This window comes from Globicephala melas, chromosome 10, assembly GCF_963455315.2.
Source record: "Globicephala melas chromosome 10, mGloMel1.2, whole genome shotgun sequence".
Taxonomy (NCBI): Eukaryota; Metazoa; Chordata; class Mammalia; order Artiodactyla; family Delphinidae; genus Globicephala; species Globicephala melas.
In genome coordinates, this window is record NC_083323.1 from 34,273,839 (window position 1) to 34,293,568 (window position 19,730).

Below are 19,730 nucleotides of genomic sequence, written 5' to 3' on the forward strand. Positions count from 1 at the left end.
TTCTGTGGATGAGCTGGATGGTTCTTCTTTGGGTCTTGTGTGAGCTAACTCATACAGTTGATTAAACTTGGAGACCTGGGCTCTATGTGAGCTTTCATTCTTGGTTTCTTCCAGGCATTATGGACTCAGGGTAGCATTCTAAGACACAAAGGCAGAAACAGCAAGGCCTTTAAGGCTTTGCCCTGGAAGTTGCTTACTGTCACTTCCACAGCAATTCATTAGTCAAAATCATAAGACTAGACCAGATTCTTTTCTTATAAACCTGAGACAAATATATGTTTTTTCATGTCCCTGCAGAGAAAAAGATTATTAATAATTATTTTTTGGCTTTAACAGGCATCAGAGGAATTTCTGAGCTACCCAACGTGGGGAATGGTTGTCTGTATCTCTCTGATGGTCCTGGCAATATTGCCTGTCCCAATTGTCTTCATCGTTCGTCGCTGCAACCTTATAGACGATAGTTCTGGTAATTTAGCATCTGTGACCTATAAGAGAGGACGGGTTCTGAAGGAGCCTATAAACTTAGAGGGAGATGATGCAAGCCTCATTCATGGAAAGATATCAAGCGAGATGTCCTCTCCAAATTTTGGTAAAAATATTTATAGAAAACAGAGTGGATCACCAACTCTGGATACTGCTCCCAATGGACGATATGGAATAGGGTACTTGATGGCAGATATGCCAGATATGCCAGATATGCCAGAATCTGACTTGTAGCTGGGGGGCAAAAATCAGTGGGATTTTATCTGGTTCATTTTTGTCAATGAACATTGGCTCTACTAAGAGAAGCGATAGACTTCGCTTATCAGAGGGCGATCTCAGGTGCTCCATGGCTGTGATCTTTAATCCTAGCAGTGTATGTAAATTCAACATGAGCATTCCTTTGGATTCTCTGGTTTACATTTGCACAGAAAGAGCCACAGACACAGTGTACAATAACTGAGGTCCATGTTGGTCAGAATTTTCAAAAATACCTTTGGTGTTTTTTTCAAGGATTCCTATCTCTAAAAACCACAGGTGTTACCTCAGTTTCTAATAATTTCTGGATGTCATGGTATGGGCAACTCAAAAATGGTATACTTCAAAATTTATAAGTTTGCCTTCAGGGTAACCCCCAGGGTTACACTGACCAGTTCTGTAAGTTGGTGCCACTCAGCACACTTCCATGAACATATTGTGTAGATAGGCTGTACTTATTTTGGTAGCATTGATACCTTCTTAGGCAATTAGTTGAAGAAAACTGCAAAATATTTTCTTACGTAATAGCTGTATAGAGCAATAGTATCAAAGAATAAGAAGGCACTAATGCTGGGATGAAAGGTGAGGTTCTGAGGTGACTGGGGATCATGTGTGTGATGGCTGTATATTTTGTGTAAAATATATGTGTGAAAATGATCTAAGAATGAGTCACTCAGCACTCTCAAGAATTATGCAGATTTCGCATTTTTTTATGCGTGTGCCTAAAAACCTACTTGGTATTTATTGCGGTTTCAAGATTACTCATAGTATATTTGTAAAATATACTTGCAATGTATATAGATGTATATTAGTACTCTAAGTACTGATTTGAAAACTTGAAGCAAGATGGCATTTTATTTCATATCTTTCTGTTTTGCTTCTGTTTTCTGCAAATATAAATCCTTTTTTAAGTGACTGTTAAAATTGTATGGCATTACATTTTAAGCTACAAATAAACAAAGTTAAAAAATGATGTTTGTTTTTCTCACTGACTTTTCTTGTGCCACCTGAACTAGATTATCTTGCACTTCTGTCAGCACTTAGGCATTTCATAATAATTAATCGTCATATTCCAAGAGGGATTAATAAACTGATTAATAGAGTTACCACCACTTTAGAGACAAAGGAAAAAGATAGTATTATGGTTAAATGGTGTTCTAATGTAGTCCCAGAATTCTTGGAAAAATACTTATCGTCTCCCAGGAAACCGTGTGTACTGCCTGCTGGGTCAGTACTGTCTCTGAAGTGTAAAAAATTATGATTTCTATGAAACTGGTCTATATATGACATTGGATGAAGCAGAACTCCACTGAGTGCCACCTAGTTAAAAAGCTCTCATTTAACTGTCCTACCACTATATCGGCCACACTTTAAAAATAATGGTGGATAAAGCAGCACAATAGGAGAGGTAGTATACACTCTGTATCCATTGATTATTTTTGGCCAAATGTTCTTCATCTGCTATGGACGTTTAAACAGACTGCATCACAGCATTTAAAATATAATTCCACTAAAACTTTCAGGCTTTTTTTTTTTTGCATCTTCATTAATATTATATTTTGTAGTACTTTAAAGTTTAAGAATATTTTATAGATAGGCAATATATGCACATTATACAAACTCAAAAATTATCCCAATTCAGTGTAAATTAAATTTTCCTTTCAAAATTTCTCCTAGCCACCCATTTCCATGTATACACATTACATAATGACAGCATTTGGTATTCTCTCCTCAATCTTACTTATTTCGAGGAATAATTGATTTTGGACCATGTTTCACACGAAGGCACATAAATCTGCCTCTTTATTCCAGAAGTTGAGGTAATATAAATTTTGTTTATTTTTGCATTGAAGCAGTATTTTCTTCCATAAGCTACTCAATGTTAGAAAGTTTGTAGCAAATACTTACTTACTTTACCTGCCAGCTTTTAGCTTAACATGATAATACATTGCCAAATAGCACCATCCCTCTACACTCCCTCTCTTGCCATGAGGGCTGTTAATTTACAGTCTGGATACCTGCCTTGCACTAGGGAATAGGTCTTCTCCCTTCCATTCACAGAGTAATACGAAGAATACAGGAATTGTCTGAGATGGAAGAGAATCTGAACAGCTTCTAATGCGCCCATGTAGCAGATGAGGAAACTAAGGCCACAGAAGTGAAAGGGAATGAACAATCTTTCCTTTCTGCTTTTTTCAGTCAGTTCTTCAGCTGTTCATTCATTTATTCACCCATTCTTTCAGCATCTATTCACCAAGAATCTGCCTTATTCTTAGCACTTATCCCAGACACTACTGTAATTAAGGCGTAAACTATTCATCTTTTCCCAACTTTCTCACATTTGTCTGGGAGTGCCCTTACCTGCTTTTTTCCCAGGCAGTGTAGTATTTAATCAATAAACAGTAGTATGAAGTATCCTTCTCTATACTCCAAAATTTGAGGCTATTTGCTTTGTATTACTTTCCAGTATTTCTGTAAACTCTGGCCTAAACTTGCACCTAGACGTAACATAACCAAAGACTGTCTATCTTCAAGTGGAAAGCAGTCTGGGGAGTGTGACAGGAGGGCTAGTAAAGTGTTCAGAGTGGAATAAAAGGAAGAGGGAGAAAATGTACTCACTTTTAGGTATTAGAGTCATAATGAGGAAGTCTAATATCTTGGTGAAATGACATTTTAGGGTATATGTTATGAAAGTACATTTTCATTTCCATATGTTTGTGTTTATGTGCATTATTTTAAGAAGAAGTTAGTTTTTTCATTGGCTCTCCAAATGGGTATGTGATTCCAGAATGTTTAAAATCAAGATATAGTGCTTCTTAACAATAATTATGAATTTGAGTCACTTGTAACCTTATTTCTAACTTAATGAATCTGAATCCTTTTAGGATTGGAAGCAGGACATGAGTATTTCTTTTAAAACTTATTCTAATATGCATTCTTGGTTAGGAACTATGAATATGAAGAAGATTAAGAGGAAATCAAGTAAAATATGAACTCTAATTGTCTTTAATCAAACAGAATAAAAACTAAAGTTCAGTATCTGTGATATCTAGGGAGGAAAATAATTTGGGTAGATAGATTTTGGAATTCATAATTTTAAAAAAATTCCTTAAAAAGTAAAATATCTTTATCCCTTTGACATTTTTTCTGGTCACTGTGTTTTCTGAACACTTCCAAAATAGATACATATCTATGTCAACTAAATATGAATAAAATCAATATCAATTATAGCCATTACATAGATTTTTCCATAAATTTTAGTTGTAGGTTTTTTGAGACAAAAAGTTTTGACAAAAAGGGAAAAACCTCTAGGTAAATATTGGAACTATTAAAAATAACATTTCCTCTAAGCTATCCATTATTGAGTATAGAATATTTTTACCTTCATAAGTTGGGACTGATGTAAAATATTTCATATGTTATTTTGCCTCAAATGACTGACTGTAAAATGGCTAAAATTCTAGTTGTACTAATATAATTCTCGTCTAAAACATTGCCTTAAGAATGTCTATCATGTGGTGTTAAAAAGAGAAAAGGAACTGGGACAGTATCTTGTCCTAAATCCAAAGCCCTTTGGATTCTACTATTACTTTAAAACATCACAGTCATTCCCAGCACCACCATCAACACACACACACACACACACACACACCACCACCACCACAACAACAAAAACACTTGATCTACATGAATAGCAAAAGAAACATGCCCTGTGGTGCCTATGCAATACTATATTTGGTGCCATGTAAGTAAAAGAAAACATGCCTTGTAGATTAATGATGATATCTCATCTGCTATTCCTTTCCTATTTATTAACTTTTCAGGGGATAGTCAACTGCATAGTAAGGAAGATAAAGGTTCTTTAGAAGAGATTGATATTTACATTTCTGAGAATATAATTTACTCAGGAAAAAGCCATTAAAAGAGTTGCAACAATAGTCATTTCACTGTTCTTTAAAGGAATGCTTATAAAAAGCAAACAAAGCAGAACACTACACAGCACTGTACTCCAATCTGAAAAGATTGAATAAACCTTGAAAATTTTCAAGCATGGTAGCAATGTGGCATTTATTTGATCTGGTCATCACTGGCATTTACCCACATTATTGATGAGGTCAGCAGAATTCAAAGATGCAGATGCCTGGCTTATATTCATTCCCCCAGAATACTCTCTGTCTCTTTTGTCAGGAATATGCCTGTTTTCCCTTTCATTTTAAAGCTTTGCTTGAATCTGAGTAAATATTAAAAGTACTAATAGGGGATCATTTGAGATCAGTTATATCAATATCTGGTAGGATTGAACAAACAAGATATTTTCTCTGAGCAAGAGGAGATCTGGATGGCCCAATCTCTCTGCTAAATAAATCAATTAGAAGTTTGTTCACTATGTACTTTCTTTTTTTCTTTTATTTTTGTAAAATGTTTATTCTCTTAAATCAAATACATTCACAGAGTGTTAACACTTTAAACGTTTATCATTTCCACCAGCTGCAGCATTATCTAAGTAAACCAAAATAAGCACTTTTATCATAGATGTAGTCAGTGATTATTAATACTTTTTGTTTTTTTTAAAGGACCTAAATATCCCCCAAATTTCAGCACAGGTAGTTTCATTGTATGCTTCATTTTCACTATATACTTTCTTTTTTCTTTTTCTAACTTTTGAATTTTATTTAATTTATTTTTTATATAGCAGGTCCTTATTAGTCATCAGTTTTAAACACATCAGTGTATACATGTCAATCCCAATCTCCCAATTCACCCCCCCACCCCCCCCCCCCCACCTCCCTGCCGCTTTCCCCTCTTGGTGTCCATACCTTTGTTCTCTACATCTGTGTCTCAATTTCTGCCCTGCAAACTGGTTCATCTGTACCATTTTTCTAGGTTCCACATATATGCGTTAATATATGATATTTGTTTTTCTCTTTCTGACTTACTTCACTCTGTATGACAGTCTCTATGTGCATCCATGTCTCTACAAATGACCCAATTTCGTTCCTTTTAATGGCTGAGTAATATTCCATTGTATATATGCACCACTTCTCCTTTATCCATTCATCTGTTGATGGGCATTTAGGTTGCTTCCATGACCTGGCTATTGTAAATAGTGCTGCAATGAACACTGGGGTGCATGTGTCTTTTTGAATTATGGTTTTATCTGGGTATGTGCCCAGTAGTGGGATTGCTGGATCATATGATAATTCTGTTTTTAGTTTTTTAAGGAACCTCCATACTGTTCTCCATTGTGGCTGTATCAATTTACATTCCCACCAACAGTGCAAGAGGGTTCCCTTTTCTCCACACCCTCTCCAGCATTTGTTTGGATTTTCTGATGATGCCCATTCTAACTGGTGTGAGGTGACACCTCATTGTAGTTTTGATTTGCATTTCTCTAATAATTAGTGATGTTGAGCAGCTTTTCATGTGCTTCTTGGCCATCTGTATGTCTTCTTTGGAGAAATGTCAGTTTAGGTCTTCTGCCCATTTTTAGATTGGATTGTTTCCTTTTATAATATTGACCTGCATAAGCTGTTTATATATTTTGGAGATTAATCCTTTGTCCATTGGTTCATTTGCAAATACTTTCTCCCATTCTGAGAGTTGTCTTTTCATCTTGTTTATGGTTTCCTTTTCTGTGCAAAAGCTTTTAAGTTTCATTAGGTCCCATTTGTTTATTTTTGTGTTTATTTCCATTACTCTAGGAGGTGGATCAAAAAAGATCTTGCTGTGATTTATGTCAAAGAGTGCTCTGCCTATGTTTTCCTCTAAGAGTTTTATAGTGTCTGGTCTTACATTTAGGTCTCTAATCCATTTTGAGTTTATTTTTGTGTATGCTGTTAGGGAGTGATCTAATTTCATTCTTTTACATGTAGTTGTCCAGTTTTCTCAACCACTTATTAAAAAGACCATCTTTTCTCCATTGTATATCCTTGCCTCTTTTGTCATAGTTTATTGACCATAGGTGTGTGGGTTTATCTCCCGGCTTTCTATCTTGTTCCATTGATCTATGTTTGTTTTTGTGCCAGTACCATACTGTCTTGATTACTGTAGCTTTGTAGTATAGTCTGAAGTCAAGGAGTCTGATTCCTCCAGCTCCGTTTTTTCCCCTCAAGACTCCTTTGGCTATTTGGGGTCTTTTGTGTCTCCATACAAATTTTAAGATTTTTTGTTCTAGTTCTGTAAAAAATGCCATTGGTAATTTGATAGGGATTGCATTGATTCTGTAGATTGCTTTGGGTAGTATAGTCATTTTCACAATATTGATTCTTCCAATCCAAGTACATGGTATATCTCTCCATCTGTTGGTATCATCTTTAACTTTTTTCATCAGTGTCTTATAGTTTTCTGCATACAGGTCTTTTGTCTCCCTAGGTAGGTTTATTCCTAGGTATTTTATTCTTTTTGTTGCAGTGGTAAATGGGAGTGTTTCCTTAATTTCTCTTTCAGGTTTTTTGTTGTTGGTGTATAGGAATGCGAGAGATTTCTGTGCATTAATTTTGTATCCTGCTAATTTACCAAATTCATTGATTAGCTCTAGTAGTTTTCTGGTGGCATCTTTAGGATTCTCTTTGTATAGTATCATGTCATCTGCAAACAGTGACAGTTTTACATCTTCTTTTCCAATTTGTATTCCTTTTATTTCTTTTTCTTCTCTGACTGCCGTGGCTAGGACTTCCAAAACTATGTTGAATAATAGTGGTGAGAGTGGACATCCTTGTCTTGTTCCTGATCTTAGAGGAAATGCTTTCAGTTTTTCACCATTGAGAATGATGTTTGCTGTGAGTTTGTCATATATGACCTTTATTATGTTGAGGTAGGTTCCCTCTATGCCCACTTTTTGGAGTGTTTTTATCATAAATGGGTGTTGAATTTTGTCAAAAGCTTTTTCTGCATCTATTGAGACGATCATATGGTTTTTATTCTTCAGTTTGTTAATATGTTTTATCACATTGATTGATTTACATATATTGAAGAATCCTTGCATCCCTGGGATAAATCCCAGTTGATCATGGTGTATGATCCTTTTAATGTGTTGTTGGATTCTGTTTGCTAGTATTTTGTTGAGGATTTTTGCATCTATATCCATCAGTGATATTGGTCTGTAGTTTTCTTTTTTAGTAGTATTCTTTGTCTGGTTTTGGTAACAGGGTGATGGTGGCCTCATTGAATGAGTTTGGGAGTGTTCCTTCCTCTGCAATTTTTTGGAAGAGTTTGAGAAGAATGGGTGTTAACTCTTCTCTAAATGTTTGATAGAATTCACCTGTGAAGCTATCTGCCTGGACTTTTGTTTGTTGGAAGATTTTTCATCACAGTTTCATTACTTGTGATTGGTCTTCATATTTTCTATTTCTTCCTGGTTCAGTCTCAGAAGGTTATAACTTTCTAAGAATTTGTCCATTTCTTCCAGGTTGTCCATTTTATTGGCATAGAGTTGCTTGTTGTAGTCTTTTAGGATGCTTTGTATTTCTGTGGTATCTGTTTTAACTTCTCCTTTTTCATTTCTAAATTTATTGATTTGAGTCCTCTCCCTCTTTTTCTTGATGAGTCTGGCTAATGGCTTATCAATTATTGTTTATCTTCTCAAAGAACCAGCTTTTAGTTTTATTGAGATTTGCTATTGTTTTCATTTCTATATCATTTATTTCTGCTCTGATCTTTATGATTTCTTTCCTTCTGCTAACTTTGGGTTTTGTTTTTTCTTCTTTCACTAGTTCCTTTAGGTGTAAGGCTAGATTATTTGAGATTTGTGTTGTTTCTTGAGGTAGGCTTGTATAGCTATAAACTTCCCTCTTAGAACTGCTTTTGCTGAATCCCATAGGTTTTGGATCATTGTGTTTTCACTGTCATTTGTCTCCAGGTATTTTTTGATTTCCTCTTTGATTTCTTCAGTGATCTCTTGGTTATTTAGTAACGTATTGTTTAGCCTCCACGTGTTTGTGTTTTTTACGTTGTTTTCCCTGTAATTCATTTCTAATCTCATAGCGTTGTGGTCAGAAAAGATGCTTGATATGATTTCAATTTTCTTAAATTTACTAAGGCTTGATTTGTGACCCAAGATGTGATCTCTCCGGGAGAATGTTGCATGTGCACTTGACAAGAAAGTGTAATCTGCTGTTTTTGGATGGAATGTCCTATAAATATCAATGAAATCTATCTGGTCTATTGTGTCATTTAAAGCTTCTGTTTCCTTATTTATTTTCATTTTGGATGATCTGTCCATTGGTGTAAGTGAGGTGTTAAAGTACCCCAGTATTGTTGTGTTACTGACGATTTCCTCTTTTATAGCTGGTGGCAGTTGCCTTATGTATGGAGGTGCTCCTATGTTGGGTGCATATATATTTATAATTGCTATATCTTCTTCTTGGATTGATCCCTTGATCATTATTTAGTGTCCTTCCTTGTCTCTTGTAACATTCTTTATTTTAAAGTCTATTTTATCTGATATGAGTATTGCTACTCCAGCTTTCTTTTGACTTCCATTTGCATGGGATATCTTTTTCCATCCCCTCACTTTCAGTCTGTATGTGTCCCTAGATCTGAAGTGGGTCTCTTGTAGACAGCATATATATGGGTCTTGTTTTTGTACCCGTTCAGCAAGCTTGTGTCTTTTGGTTGGAGCATTTAATCCATTCACTTTAAGGTAATTATCGATATGTATGTTCCTATGACCATTTTCTTAATTGTTTTGGCTTTGTTTTTGTAGGTCTTTTCTTCTCTTGTGCTTCCCACTTAGAGAAGTTCCTTTATCATTTGTTGTAGAGCTGGTTTGGTGGTGCTGAATTCTCTTAGCTTTTTCTTGTCTGTAAAGCTTTTGATTTCTCTGTCCAATCTGAATGAGATCCTTGCCAGGTAGAGTAATCTTGGTCGTAGGTTCTTCCCTTTCCTCACTTTAAGCATATCATGCCACTCCCTTCTGGCTTGTAGGGTTTCTGCTGAGAAATCAGCTGTTAACCTTACAGGAGTTCCCTTGTATGTTGTCATTTTTCCCTTGCTGCTTTCAATAATTTTTCTTTGTCTTTAATTTTTGCCAATTTGATTACTATGTGTCTTGGTGTGTTTCTCCTTGGGTTTATCCTGTATGGGACTCGCTGAGCTTTCTGGACTTGGGTGGCTATTTCCTTTCCCATGTTAGGGAAGTTTCGACTATAATCTCTTCAAATATTTTCTCTGGTCCTTTCTCTCTCTCTTCTCCTTCTGGGACCCCTATAATGCGAATGTTGTTGCATTTAATGTTGTCCCAGAGGTCTCTTAGTCTGTCTTCATTTCTTTTTATTCTTTTTTCTTTATTCTGTTCTGCAGCAGTGAATTCCACCATTCTGTCTTCCAGGTCACTTATCCGTCCTTCTGCATCAGTTATTCTGGTACTGATTCCTTCTAGTGTAGTTTTCATTTCAAAATTATTGTATTGTTCATCTCTGTTTGTTTGTTCTTTAATTCTTCCAGGTCTTTGTTAAACATTTCTTGCATCTTCTCGATCTTTGCCTCTATTCTTTTTCCAAGGTCCTGGATCATCTTCACTATCATTATTCTGAATTCTTTTTCTGGAAGGTTGCCTATCTCCACTTCATTTAGTTGTTTTTCTTGGGTTTTATCTTATTCCTTCATCTGGTACATAGCCCTCTGTCTTTTTATCTTGTGTATCTTTCTGTGAATGTGGTTTTTGTTCCACATGCTCTAGGATTGTAGTTCGTCTTGCTTCTGCTGTCTGCCCTCTGGTGGATGAGGCTATCTTAGAGGCTTGTGCAAGTTTCCTGATGGGAGGGACTGGTGGTGGGTAGAGCTGACTGTTTCTCTGGTGGGCAGTGCTCAGTAAAACTTTAATCTGCTTGACTGGTGATGGGTGGGGCTGTGTTCCCTCCCTGTTGCTTGTTTGGCCTGAGACAACCCAACACTGGAGCCTACATGGGCTCTTTTGTGGGGCTAATGGCCGACTCTGGGAGGGCTCAGGCCAAGGAGTGCTTCCCAGAACTTCTGCTGCCAGCGTCCTTGTCCCCAGGATGAGCCACAGCCACCCCCCACATCTGCAGGAGACCCTCTAAGACTAGCAGGTTGGTCTGGTTCAGTCTCCCCTGGGGTCACTGCTCCTTCCCCTGGGTCCTGATGCTCACACTACTTTTTGTGTGCCCTCCAAGAGTGGAGTTTCAATTTCCCCCAGTCCTGTCGAAGTCCTGCAATGAAATCCCACTAGACTTCAAAGTCTGATTCTCTAGGAATTCCTCCTCCCATTGCCGGACCCCCAGGTTGGGAAGCATGACGTGGGACTCAGAACCTTCACTCCAGTGGGTGGACTTCTGTGGTGTAAGTGTTCTCTAGTCTGTGAGTCACCCACCCACCAGTTATAGGATTTCATTTTACTGTGATTGCACCCCTCCTACTGTCTCATTGTGAGTTCTCCTTTGCCTTTGGATGTGGGGTATGTTTTTCGGTGAGCTCTAGTGTCTTCCTCTCAATGATTGTCAGGCAGCTAGTTGTGATTCTGGTGTTCTCGCAAGAGGGAGTGACAGCTCGTCCTTCTACTCCGCCATCTTGGTTCCTAATCCCACTTAATACACTTTTAAGTAGAATTATGTTTATTCAGCCCTTTTATAAACAATCCTATGAGATTTAATCATCTCAATCCTTTTTTCTGAGTTACTGTATGAAGTACAGCAATGTCGATGTAGACAACTAAATGAACAACCAACTAGCCATTCTAAATAGAAATGGCTATTCCCCATTTCTTTAGCCAAGTGAGGTCACTGATAAACTGGTTCTAGGACTTAGATTCAGTAGAATAAATCTACTTATTTACATAGTATACACTGTAGTATCATTATATGAAATTTACTATTTTATTTTTACTTTTCAACTCATAATCATAGCTCATATCCACTAAACAGAGAGCATTTTCTCATCCAAAAGTTTTTCATTTTTATTTTTTTGCCACTCTTCATAAAAGATTTATATTCAAACAAATCCCAACCCCAACAAGTACATTAAGCTACCTTTGTGTTGAATTTTACAGCTGAATTTCAATAGCAGAAACAACACACCCTTTTTGTCATCACTTTGTGGTGTTCTTTCAGAACACCTTTCTGTGTTCTTTTAAAAATACAGTAGTCCATATCCTACACTTGAATTTTTCAAAGTTTTTAATTTTTCACATTTCCAACTTTTTCAAATAAGCCTTTTAAAACTGGTTCTCTATTTTCAGGCAGATGAGTGAGCATAACCTCTAGAATGGGGGTGATAGATAGAAGCATCATTTTTTGGTGTTCTTATTACAAAACTAAACTTTATAATGCATATAGTGATGACAAGCACTAGTTCAGAGATTTTGCCTTGATTTTGTCATGATTAAATGAAAAAGTACCTGAACTTTCACAAGTAGTTTGTTTCATAGGAATTCAATAGTTGTGTATGATTAAGGCATACGTATTTCTTTACTATGACCAAATAATTTCAGGTAATGTCAAGGACATTAAGAATGCTTTTGGGATAGAGAGAAAATATTTTTGTCATTAAATGATCCTATTTCTGAATGACAATGATGACGATAATTATTTAACAATAGTCTGAATAAAATTCTAAATCTCTGTCTTTACATCATCATTCTAGTCATCAGAAAGGAAAGTAATTTATATGTGAATGAGTTTGTGTCTTTTAACAGAAAAAAAAAAAGGCATTGCCTGTGTAATATCATTAAAGAAAGCAAAACAATTCTGGTCTGTTCAGAAAAAAATAGGGAGATGTTTCTGGTGAAAGAGCTTACTTGTGTGCACTAGATAGAGGAGTGGACTGTGGGACCTTGTGTTCCTTTCCCAGGTTGTGATATCCTTCACTGATCAGCCAGGCATGGCAGCCTCACCTGCTCTTATTGATTACCTCTCAAGGCTGACTTGGAACCTTGTGCTATCCAGGTTTCAGATTTGTCTCGTTGATTTCACACAAAGGAAATACTAGGAACTCTCACCTTAGAATGTAGCCCTAACAGCATCTTAAAAAGCACAAAGGAACTAATTGGGAGAGGGTCATTGCTTAGCATAAACTATGGAAATTTTAGAAAAGTAGCTTCCAGGGACTTCCCTGGTGGTCCAGTGGTTGAGACTCTGTGCTTGCAGTACAGGGGGTGAGGGTTTGATCCCTGGTTGGGGAACTAAGATGCCACATGACTCACAGTGTGGCCAAAAAAATTAATTAATTAATTAATTAATTAAAAAAAAAAAAGAAAAGTAGTTTCCGCACATTATTCATGTTTTAAGAAGCACAGTATGTTTTAGGATTTGAAAATCTGGAGACTCGGCTACTGAAAATTAGAGTCCAAACTTTTGAAACAGTGAAATGTAATCATTTCTGTTAAGAGCTCCAATACTGAGGTCTGGGCAGCTAGGTATAGAGAATTTATCTATTGCATCCCTGCTCTTTATTAACACCCTTTAAGCTAGGTGTTTATAAATTTTACCTGGGTAGCCTTAAGCTTTACGTCAACGAGGTTCTCTCAGCTCTTTCCTCCCTCCTTGCCCATTTCTGGCTGCAGTGTTCTGCTCTTTTCTGTGCTTTTCTCCTTAATTCATATCCACTAGTCAAGGAATGAATGACTAGTAGGAGTTTTAGGCTTTAGCTCCACTCTCTGTGGCAGCCACCATTTAATAGCGAGTGCAGCCTTAAATCCATTCCACCCTTAATCCACCCTTAATGGCAATTTCTAGGTTTTTTTCAGGTTTTTACTTACTCCACCCTCCTTTCTATTCAACTAAAGCAGCACCACTTTTTTCCGTTTTTAGGTTGGGTAACATTTTATTAAAAAATGAAGTCTAAGTTTATAAGAACCTATATGCAAATATTCTCTTTGATATATATAAAAGAAGACTTTGGTCCTGGAATTGGATTTAATTTTTTCTTCATATGAGCTCTACCGCTTAATACTATGTGACTCTAGATAATTTATCAAGCCAATCTGAGCTCAGTTTCTGAGATTAATAATAGTATCTACCATATAGGGGTATTATGAGAATTAAAGAAGATAATGAGATAAAATGCTCAGCACAGTTGCTGGCCCATATTAAGTGGACATTATATTCAGGCATTTTCCAGAAGCTGAAGATGATTCTTTACCAGCTTGAGGCTTTCCAGAACCCACAAAAATCAAGCCACTTATAAGTACTTCCTATATTTCCTGTGTGTAAGACTGGCCCTGAGATGCCAAGACAAATTACGCTTCTTGATTTAGAAATGGCCAAGACATTATATACTTCTGTTCTATTCCACATATATTTACCAAACTTATGCCTCTTGTAGATTACAGCCAAATATAAGATACAACCAATGAATGCAGGGCTGAATATAGACAATGTAGCCCAAAAGTCAAGAGTCAGGGACTGAGGGAAGAAATGGGAACTAAGAAGCAAAGGAAAGAATGAAGCCTGAGGGACCAGAAATTTGACTGTGAACAGGGATACCCAAATCTCCTTCATATGGGGGTAGCAATGGTTTGTTGTATTGCCTTAGAAGAACCAGATCAGTGCAGACCCTTCTTGCCCTCTATAAGCATAATATAGTCAGATGGCAGGTACATATATGCAAAGCAAGATGGACAGTGTATAGTGACAAACTCAGATCCTTCAAGTTAAACGTATTTGAGAATCTAGAGAGCAGGAGGGAATGTTGGAAACTGGGCTCCTCATCTAAATTCATTCAAAATGATTGTTAAAAAAATTAAGAAACATATGTTCTAATGAAATAACACATTCTAAGAGCCAGATTCTGCTAACAGGCTGCCAGTCTGCTACCACATCCACATGCAATAACTCATTTGTTCTTACTACCATCATGGCATCCATATAAAATCTTGGGAATCACCTGCCCAGGGAGTATTTCTTCATGCACTATTATCTTGGCGGGTGAATGAGAAGACACTACACTTAACTTAGGAAACTTCTTGGGTGCTTAGACAATTGCATTTACCTAAAGACATACCCATATAGAAAAGTTAGAGAGAGGAAAATATGGAAAAATGTCTTGCCAAATATAATGATGGCCTTTTCTCATGAGCCAACTGCCTATCACTTGGTGGATTCTGTAGTGCTCTGTAGTGACCCCCATATGAAGGCCTAAGGGCAGAACTAAGTAGGACTCCCCTAACAAAGTACCACAGACTGGGTGGCTTAAAACCTCAGAAATCTATTCTCTCACAGTTCTGAAAGCTACAAGTCTGAAATCAAGCCATGCTCTCTCTGAAGGTTCTAGAGGAGTGTCTTTTCCATGCCTTTTTGTTAGTTCCAGTGGTGCTGGGCAAAGATGCCTCACTCCAATCTCTGCCTTCATGGTCACATGGTGTTCTCTCTTCACCTGTCTGTGTCTCTTCTTTTTTTCTTTTTTTTGCGGTACGTGGGCCTCTCACTGTTGTGGCCTCTCCCGTTGCAGAGCACAGTCTCCGGACACGCAGGCTCAGCGGCCATGGCTCACGGGCCTACCCGCTCCGCGGCATGTGGGATCTTCCCGGACCGGGGCACGAACCCGTGTCCCCTGCATCGGCAGGCAGACTCTCAACCACTGCGCCACCAGGGAAGCCCCTCTTTTTTTTTTTTTATAAGGACAGCAGTCTTATTGGATTAGAGCCCACCTTGGTCCAATATGATCTCATCTTAACTTAATTTGATCTGCAGAAGCCCTATTTCTAGAAGATGTCACATTCACAGGTGCCAGGCGTCAGGACTTCAACATACACTTCTGGAGAACACACTTCAGCCCACAACGAAGGAGGCTGAAGCTGTGTTCATTTATGTTCGGCTTCCCTGGTGAATATAAATCTAATGCTGCTGAGAGTAATAACAAAGTATAGACTTCACTACTTTCCTTCATTTCTAGAGAAAAAGGCAGATAAGTAGAGCACTTAAAAGCATAATTCTGCTCTGATTATTCTCTTAAAAATCTGTCTAAGGCTCTGCATTTCCCTCAGGATAAAGTTCAGACTGCTCACGATGGCAGACAGACCTGGTTTTCTGCAATACGTCTCTGCCTCGCCTCTGGCTCATCTCTTTCCTGGCACGTTCTACACCCCAGCCACATGTAACTGATGTATTTATACTTCAAATGTTCTGAATCCCTCCTAATCCATTTCTTTCCACACACCATTCTATGTATCTGGATTGCTCTCCATCCCTCCCCATTTTCCTCTTTATCTTTGGCTAGAATCAACATATCTTTCATTTCTCAGTTTAGAAGGTATTTTTCTTTGTGGAGTTGTTTGCCCTGCTTATGTGCTCTGTCATCTTTGGAGTAACATCATCACACAATATTCAGATTCTCTGTTTTCCACCTTAGCTTATACACTCCCAAATGTTAGATGTTTAGTTTTATTTAGAATTGTATTTCCAGGGCTTAACATAGTGCTTGGTACAGAATGGACATGCAATTTCTTCTTCTTTCTCTCCTTCTTCTCTGTCTCCTCTTCCTTCCCCCACCTCTTTTTTTAAGGAAGGAGAAATAGGTGAGAAGGAGATAGTGAAGGAGGAAGAAGCATTAGAGGAGAATAAACAGGGTCATATCTAAACACCCGCACTTTTACTAAATAGGACCATTTGCTAAAAAGATCCAACAAATAATGAGCTGGCAATTTCTAGGTTTTTTTCAGGGATCATGGATAAATGTATAAAATGTTTTAATAAATTATCTTGATCATTGAGACCAGTAGAGTTTTGTAGTTAAAAACAAGGAATCAGTTTGCCTGGTTCAAATACCAGCTCTGCTACTTAGTATCCAAGTGACTGAGTAATTCACATACTTCTCCACACCTCCTTTTTCTCATCTGTAAATGAGGGATGATAACAGTACCTAACTCATAAAGTTGATGTGAGGACATAGTGAGTTAATATATGTAGAATGCTCTGTACCTCGACTAATGCATATTAAATAGTACATGTTACATAGTGTTAACTATTATTTTCAACATTTTCTTATTCAGTTTTTCCATCTAGATTAACCAGACATGTTAACCAATAATAGTTTAAATATTAAAATGAGTATTTTTATCCACCTTCCAAATTAAATGGTCAATTATTATATTTCAGTTTTCCATTAAATATACTACTACGGTCATTCTGATACAAATTCAAAGGACACTATGTGAGAAGGGAATTTGTAGAAATTCTACATTGGTTAGTTTAAGGCAAAAATTATACAAATAAAAAAATTGTGTTGTTTTGTGAACTGAATCATTTAAAAAATCTTGTTACTATTTCTCTCCACTTCAAAAGAGATGTGTAAAACCACTGAGTGTCATTAAAGTATTTTCCATAAGGGGGCAGTAGTACATTTCTATATCAGTAGAAGGTTTTCAACTATTTTCATTCACATTATTTCCAGTAAATTGACAGTAATAATTGGTGCTTTGGAAGGCATATGTTTATGTTAAAATCTTGTTTTTACGCCTTAAAGCTTTCTTTTTTATACCTCTATTACCATGTAAATTAAAAAAAATTTATAGAAATAAAACCTTTATAAGAATATAAAAAGACCAACATAATTGATTCTTCAAAACAAAATACAGATAAACAATCATTAAAAATCTTGTTTTCAGTTTTTTAAGGAACCTCCATACTGCTCTCCATAGTGGCTGTATCAATTTAGATTCCCACCAACAGTGCAAGAGGGTTCCCTTTTCTCCACACCCTCTCCAGCATTTATTGTTTGTAGATTTTTTTGATGATGGCCATTCTGACCAGTGTGAGGTGAAACTACCATAGGACCCAGCAATCCCACTACTGGGCATATACCCTGAGAAAACCATAATTCAAAAAGAGTCATGTACCACAATGTTCAATGAAGCTCTATTTGCAGTAGCCAGGACATGGAAACAACCTAAGTGTCCATTGACAGATGAATGGATAAAGAAGATGTGGCACATATATACAATGGAATATTAGCCATAAAAAGAAATGAAATTGAATTATTTGTAGTGAGGTGGATGGACTTAGAGTCTGTCATACAGAGTGAAGTAAGTCAGAAAGAGAAAAACAAATACCGTATGCTAAAACATATATATGGAATCTTAAAAAAAAAAAATGGTTCTGAAGAACCTAGGGGCAGGACAGGAATAAAGACATAGAGACATAGAGAATGGACTCGAGGAAGAGGACACAGGGAGTGGGAAGGGTAAGCTGGGGTGAAGTGAGAGAGTGGCATGGACATATATACGCTACCAAATGTAAAATAGATAGCTAGTGGGAAGCAGCCACATAACACAAGGAGATCAGCTCCGTGCTTTGTGACCACTTTGTGACCACCTAGAGGGGTGGGATAGGGAGGGTGGGAGGGAGATACAAAAGGGAGGAGATATGGGGATATATGTATATGTATAGCTGATTCACTTTGTTATACAGCAGCAACTAACACACCATTGTAAAGCAATTATACTCCAATAAAGATGTTAAAAAAAATCTTGTTTTCCTAAATTAAAGCAATTATCAAGAAAATTATATATTGATAGTCCAGTAACAATTTTGGACTTTAGTAAAATATTTTTCTTTTATTAAAATAACAACAGTTAAAATATATTAGCCCATTTTTCCATCACTGTTTAGACATTTTTTACATGTGTGTGTATTAGTGTGTGTAGAATTCCATGAATTACTTAAGAAAATAAATAGTACTTTTTTGAAATAGTCTACTAACATAAATTTACTCACATTTCGTATAATCTGCTCACAAGTATGCAATATTTTTCAGTGCTTTTAAGTTGATAAGTTTATAATTTTAAAAAAAAATTTTAAATTTAAAAAAATTTTAAGTTTATAAGTTTATATTTATAAGTTTATATTAAGTTTATAATTTTAAAAAAATCTTCAGGTAGTTGATTTGGGGGATACATAAATTCTTGAAGAACATAAATCTGAAGAGTGCTAATGACAATACTAACATAAAGAGTCAAAGTATATTTCTACAAAATACTTTAAAGTTATTATTAATAAATACATTAAGTAATTAACTGCAGTAAAGAAGACTGGCACCATCTTAACCAAATGATGACAGTCAATATCACCAGTAATACAGCAATTATCTATGGTGTACTTTCCAATACAATGTATTGAGGAGAACACAGTTAATGTAAAACATTCTATGAAGTAACTAATCTATTCTTGAAACCTATTAAAGACAAGAAGAAGCTGAGGACCTGTTCTAGATTAAAAAAGCCTAATGAAACATAACAATTAAGTGCGTCATAAAGTTCTGTATTGGATCTTAGTCTTTTACAGCATATCATTAGGTCAATCAGTGAAATTTGAGTGAGGTTTGTGGATTAGATAGTAATATTTAATCAATATTTGATCAACAGTAATTTCCTGATTGTGATCATTTTCCTGGGGTTATGAAAGCAAGTGTCCTAATCTGGAAAAAGGGTACATGGGAGCTCTTAATACTATCCAATGACTTTTATGTATGTTTGAAATTATTTTAAAATCCAAAGTGAAAAAAAAAAAAAAAAACCCACTAGGGAAGAGTGTACCAGGGAGAGAAAACAGTAAAAGCTAAGGCACTAAAACAGAGAAGGGGGCCAGAGACAGAATGGCTGCGTGGCTTAGCACAGTGAGGGAAGGGGTGTGTATGCACCAGATGAGGCTTGAAAAGGAGGCAGGAGCTGTATGTTGCAGGGCTTCACTGTCCAAAGGCATTTAATTTTTTTTGTGAAAGAAAGAAAAAGTCCCGAAAGTTGTAAAACAGGTAATTGACATGACCTGATTTATGTTTTAAAAACGACACTGTGTGTTCTGAGTGTAGATTGGATTGGTGGTGGTGAGGAAATGCGGAAGCAGGAGTGAAGAGGCAGTTTCCTGGGAGAAACTGACTGCTTAGCCCATGCGACTTTGATGTAGATGAAAAGTAGATAGATTTGGTATGTATTTTGGAGTCAGGACCTACAGCTATAGGCTGATGGATTGAATGAAGGGATTAAGGATGACTCAGGTTCTCTGTAAAATCAGGGAGCATATAAATTATGCTCTTTGGTATGTTCC

At 36.6% G+C, this 19,730-nt stretch overlaps 1 protein-coding gene across 4 annotated transcripts in view; it reads left to right on the forward strand.

Moving 5' to 3' along the window:
• The window catches only part of SLC6A15 (solute carrier family 6 member 15), a 48,158-nt gene extending 46,447 nt beyond the window's left edge, over positions 1–1,711 (forward strand). For all 4 annotated transcript variants that reach the window (XM_060305555.1, XM_060305556.1, XM_060305554.1 and 1 more), the window contains one exon: positions 337–1,711. In XM_060305555.1, the coding sequence (XP_060161538.1) occupies positions 337–717 (381 nt within the window). In that variant the 3' untranslated portion in view covers positions 718–1,711. The remainder of the gene's footprint in view (positions 1–336) is intronic.
• The last annotated feature ends 18,019 nt before the right edge of the window (positions 1,712–19,730 follow it).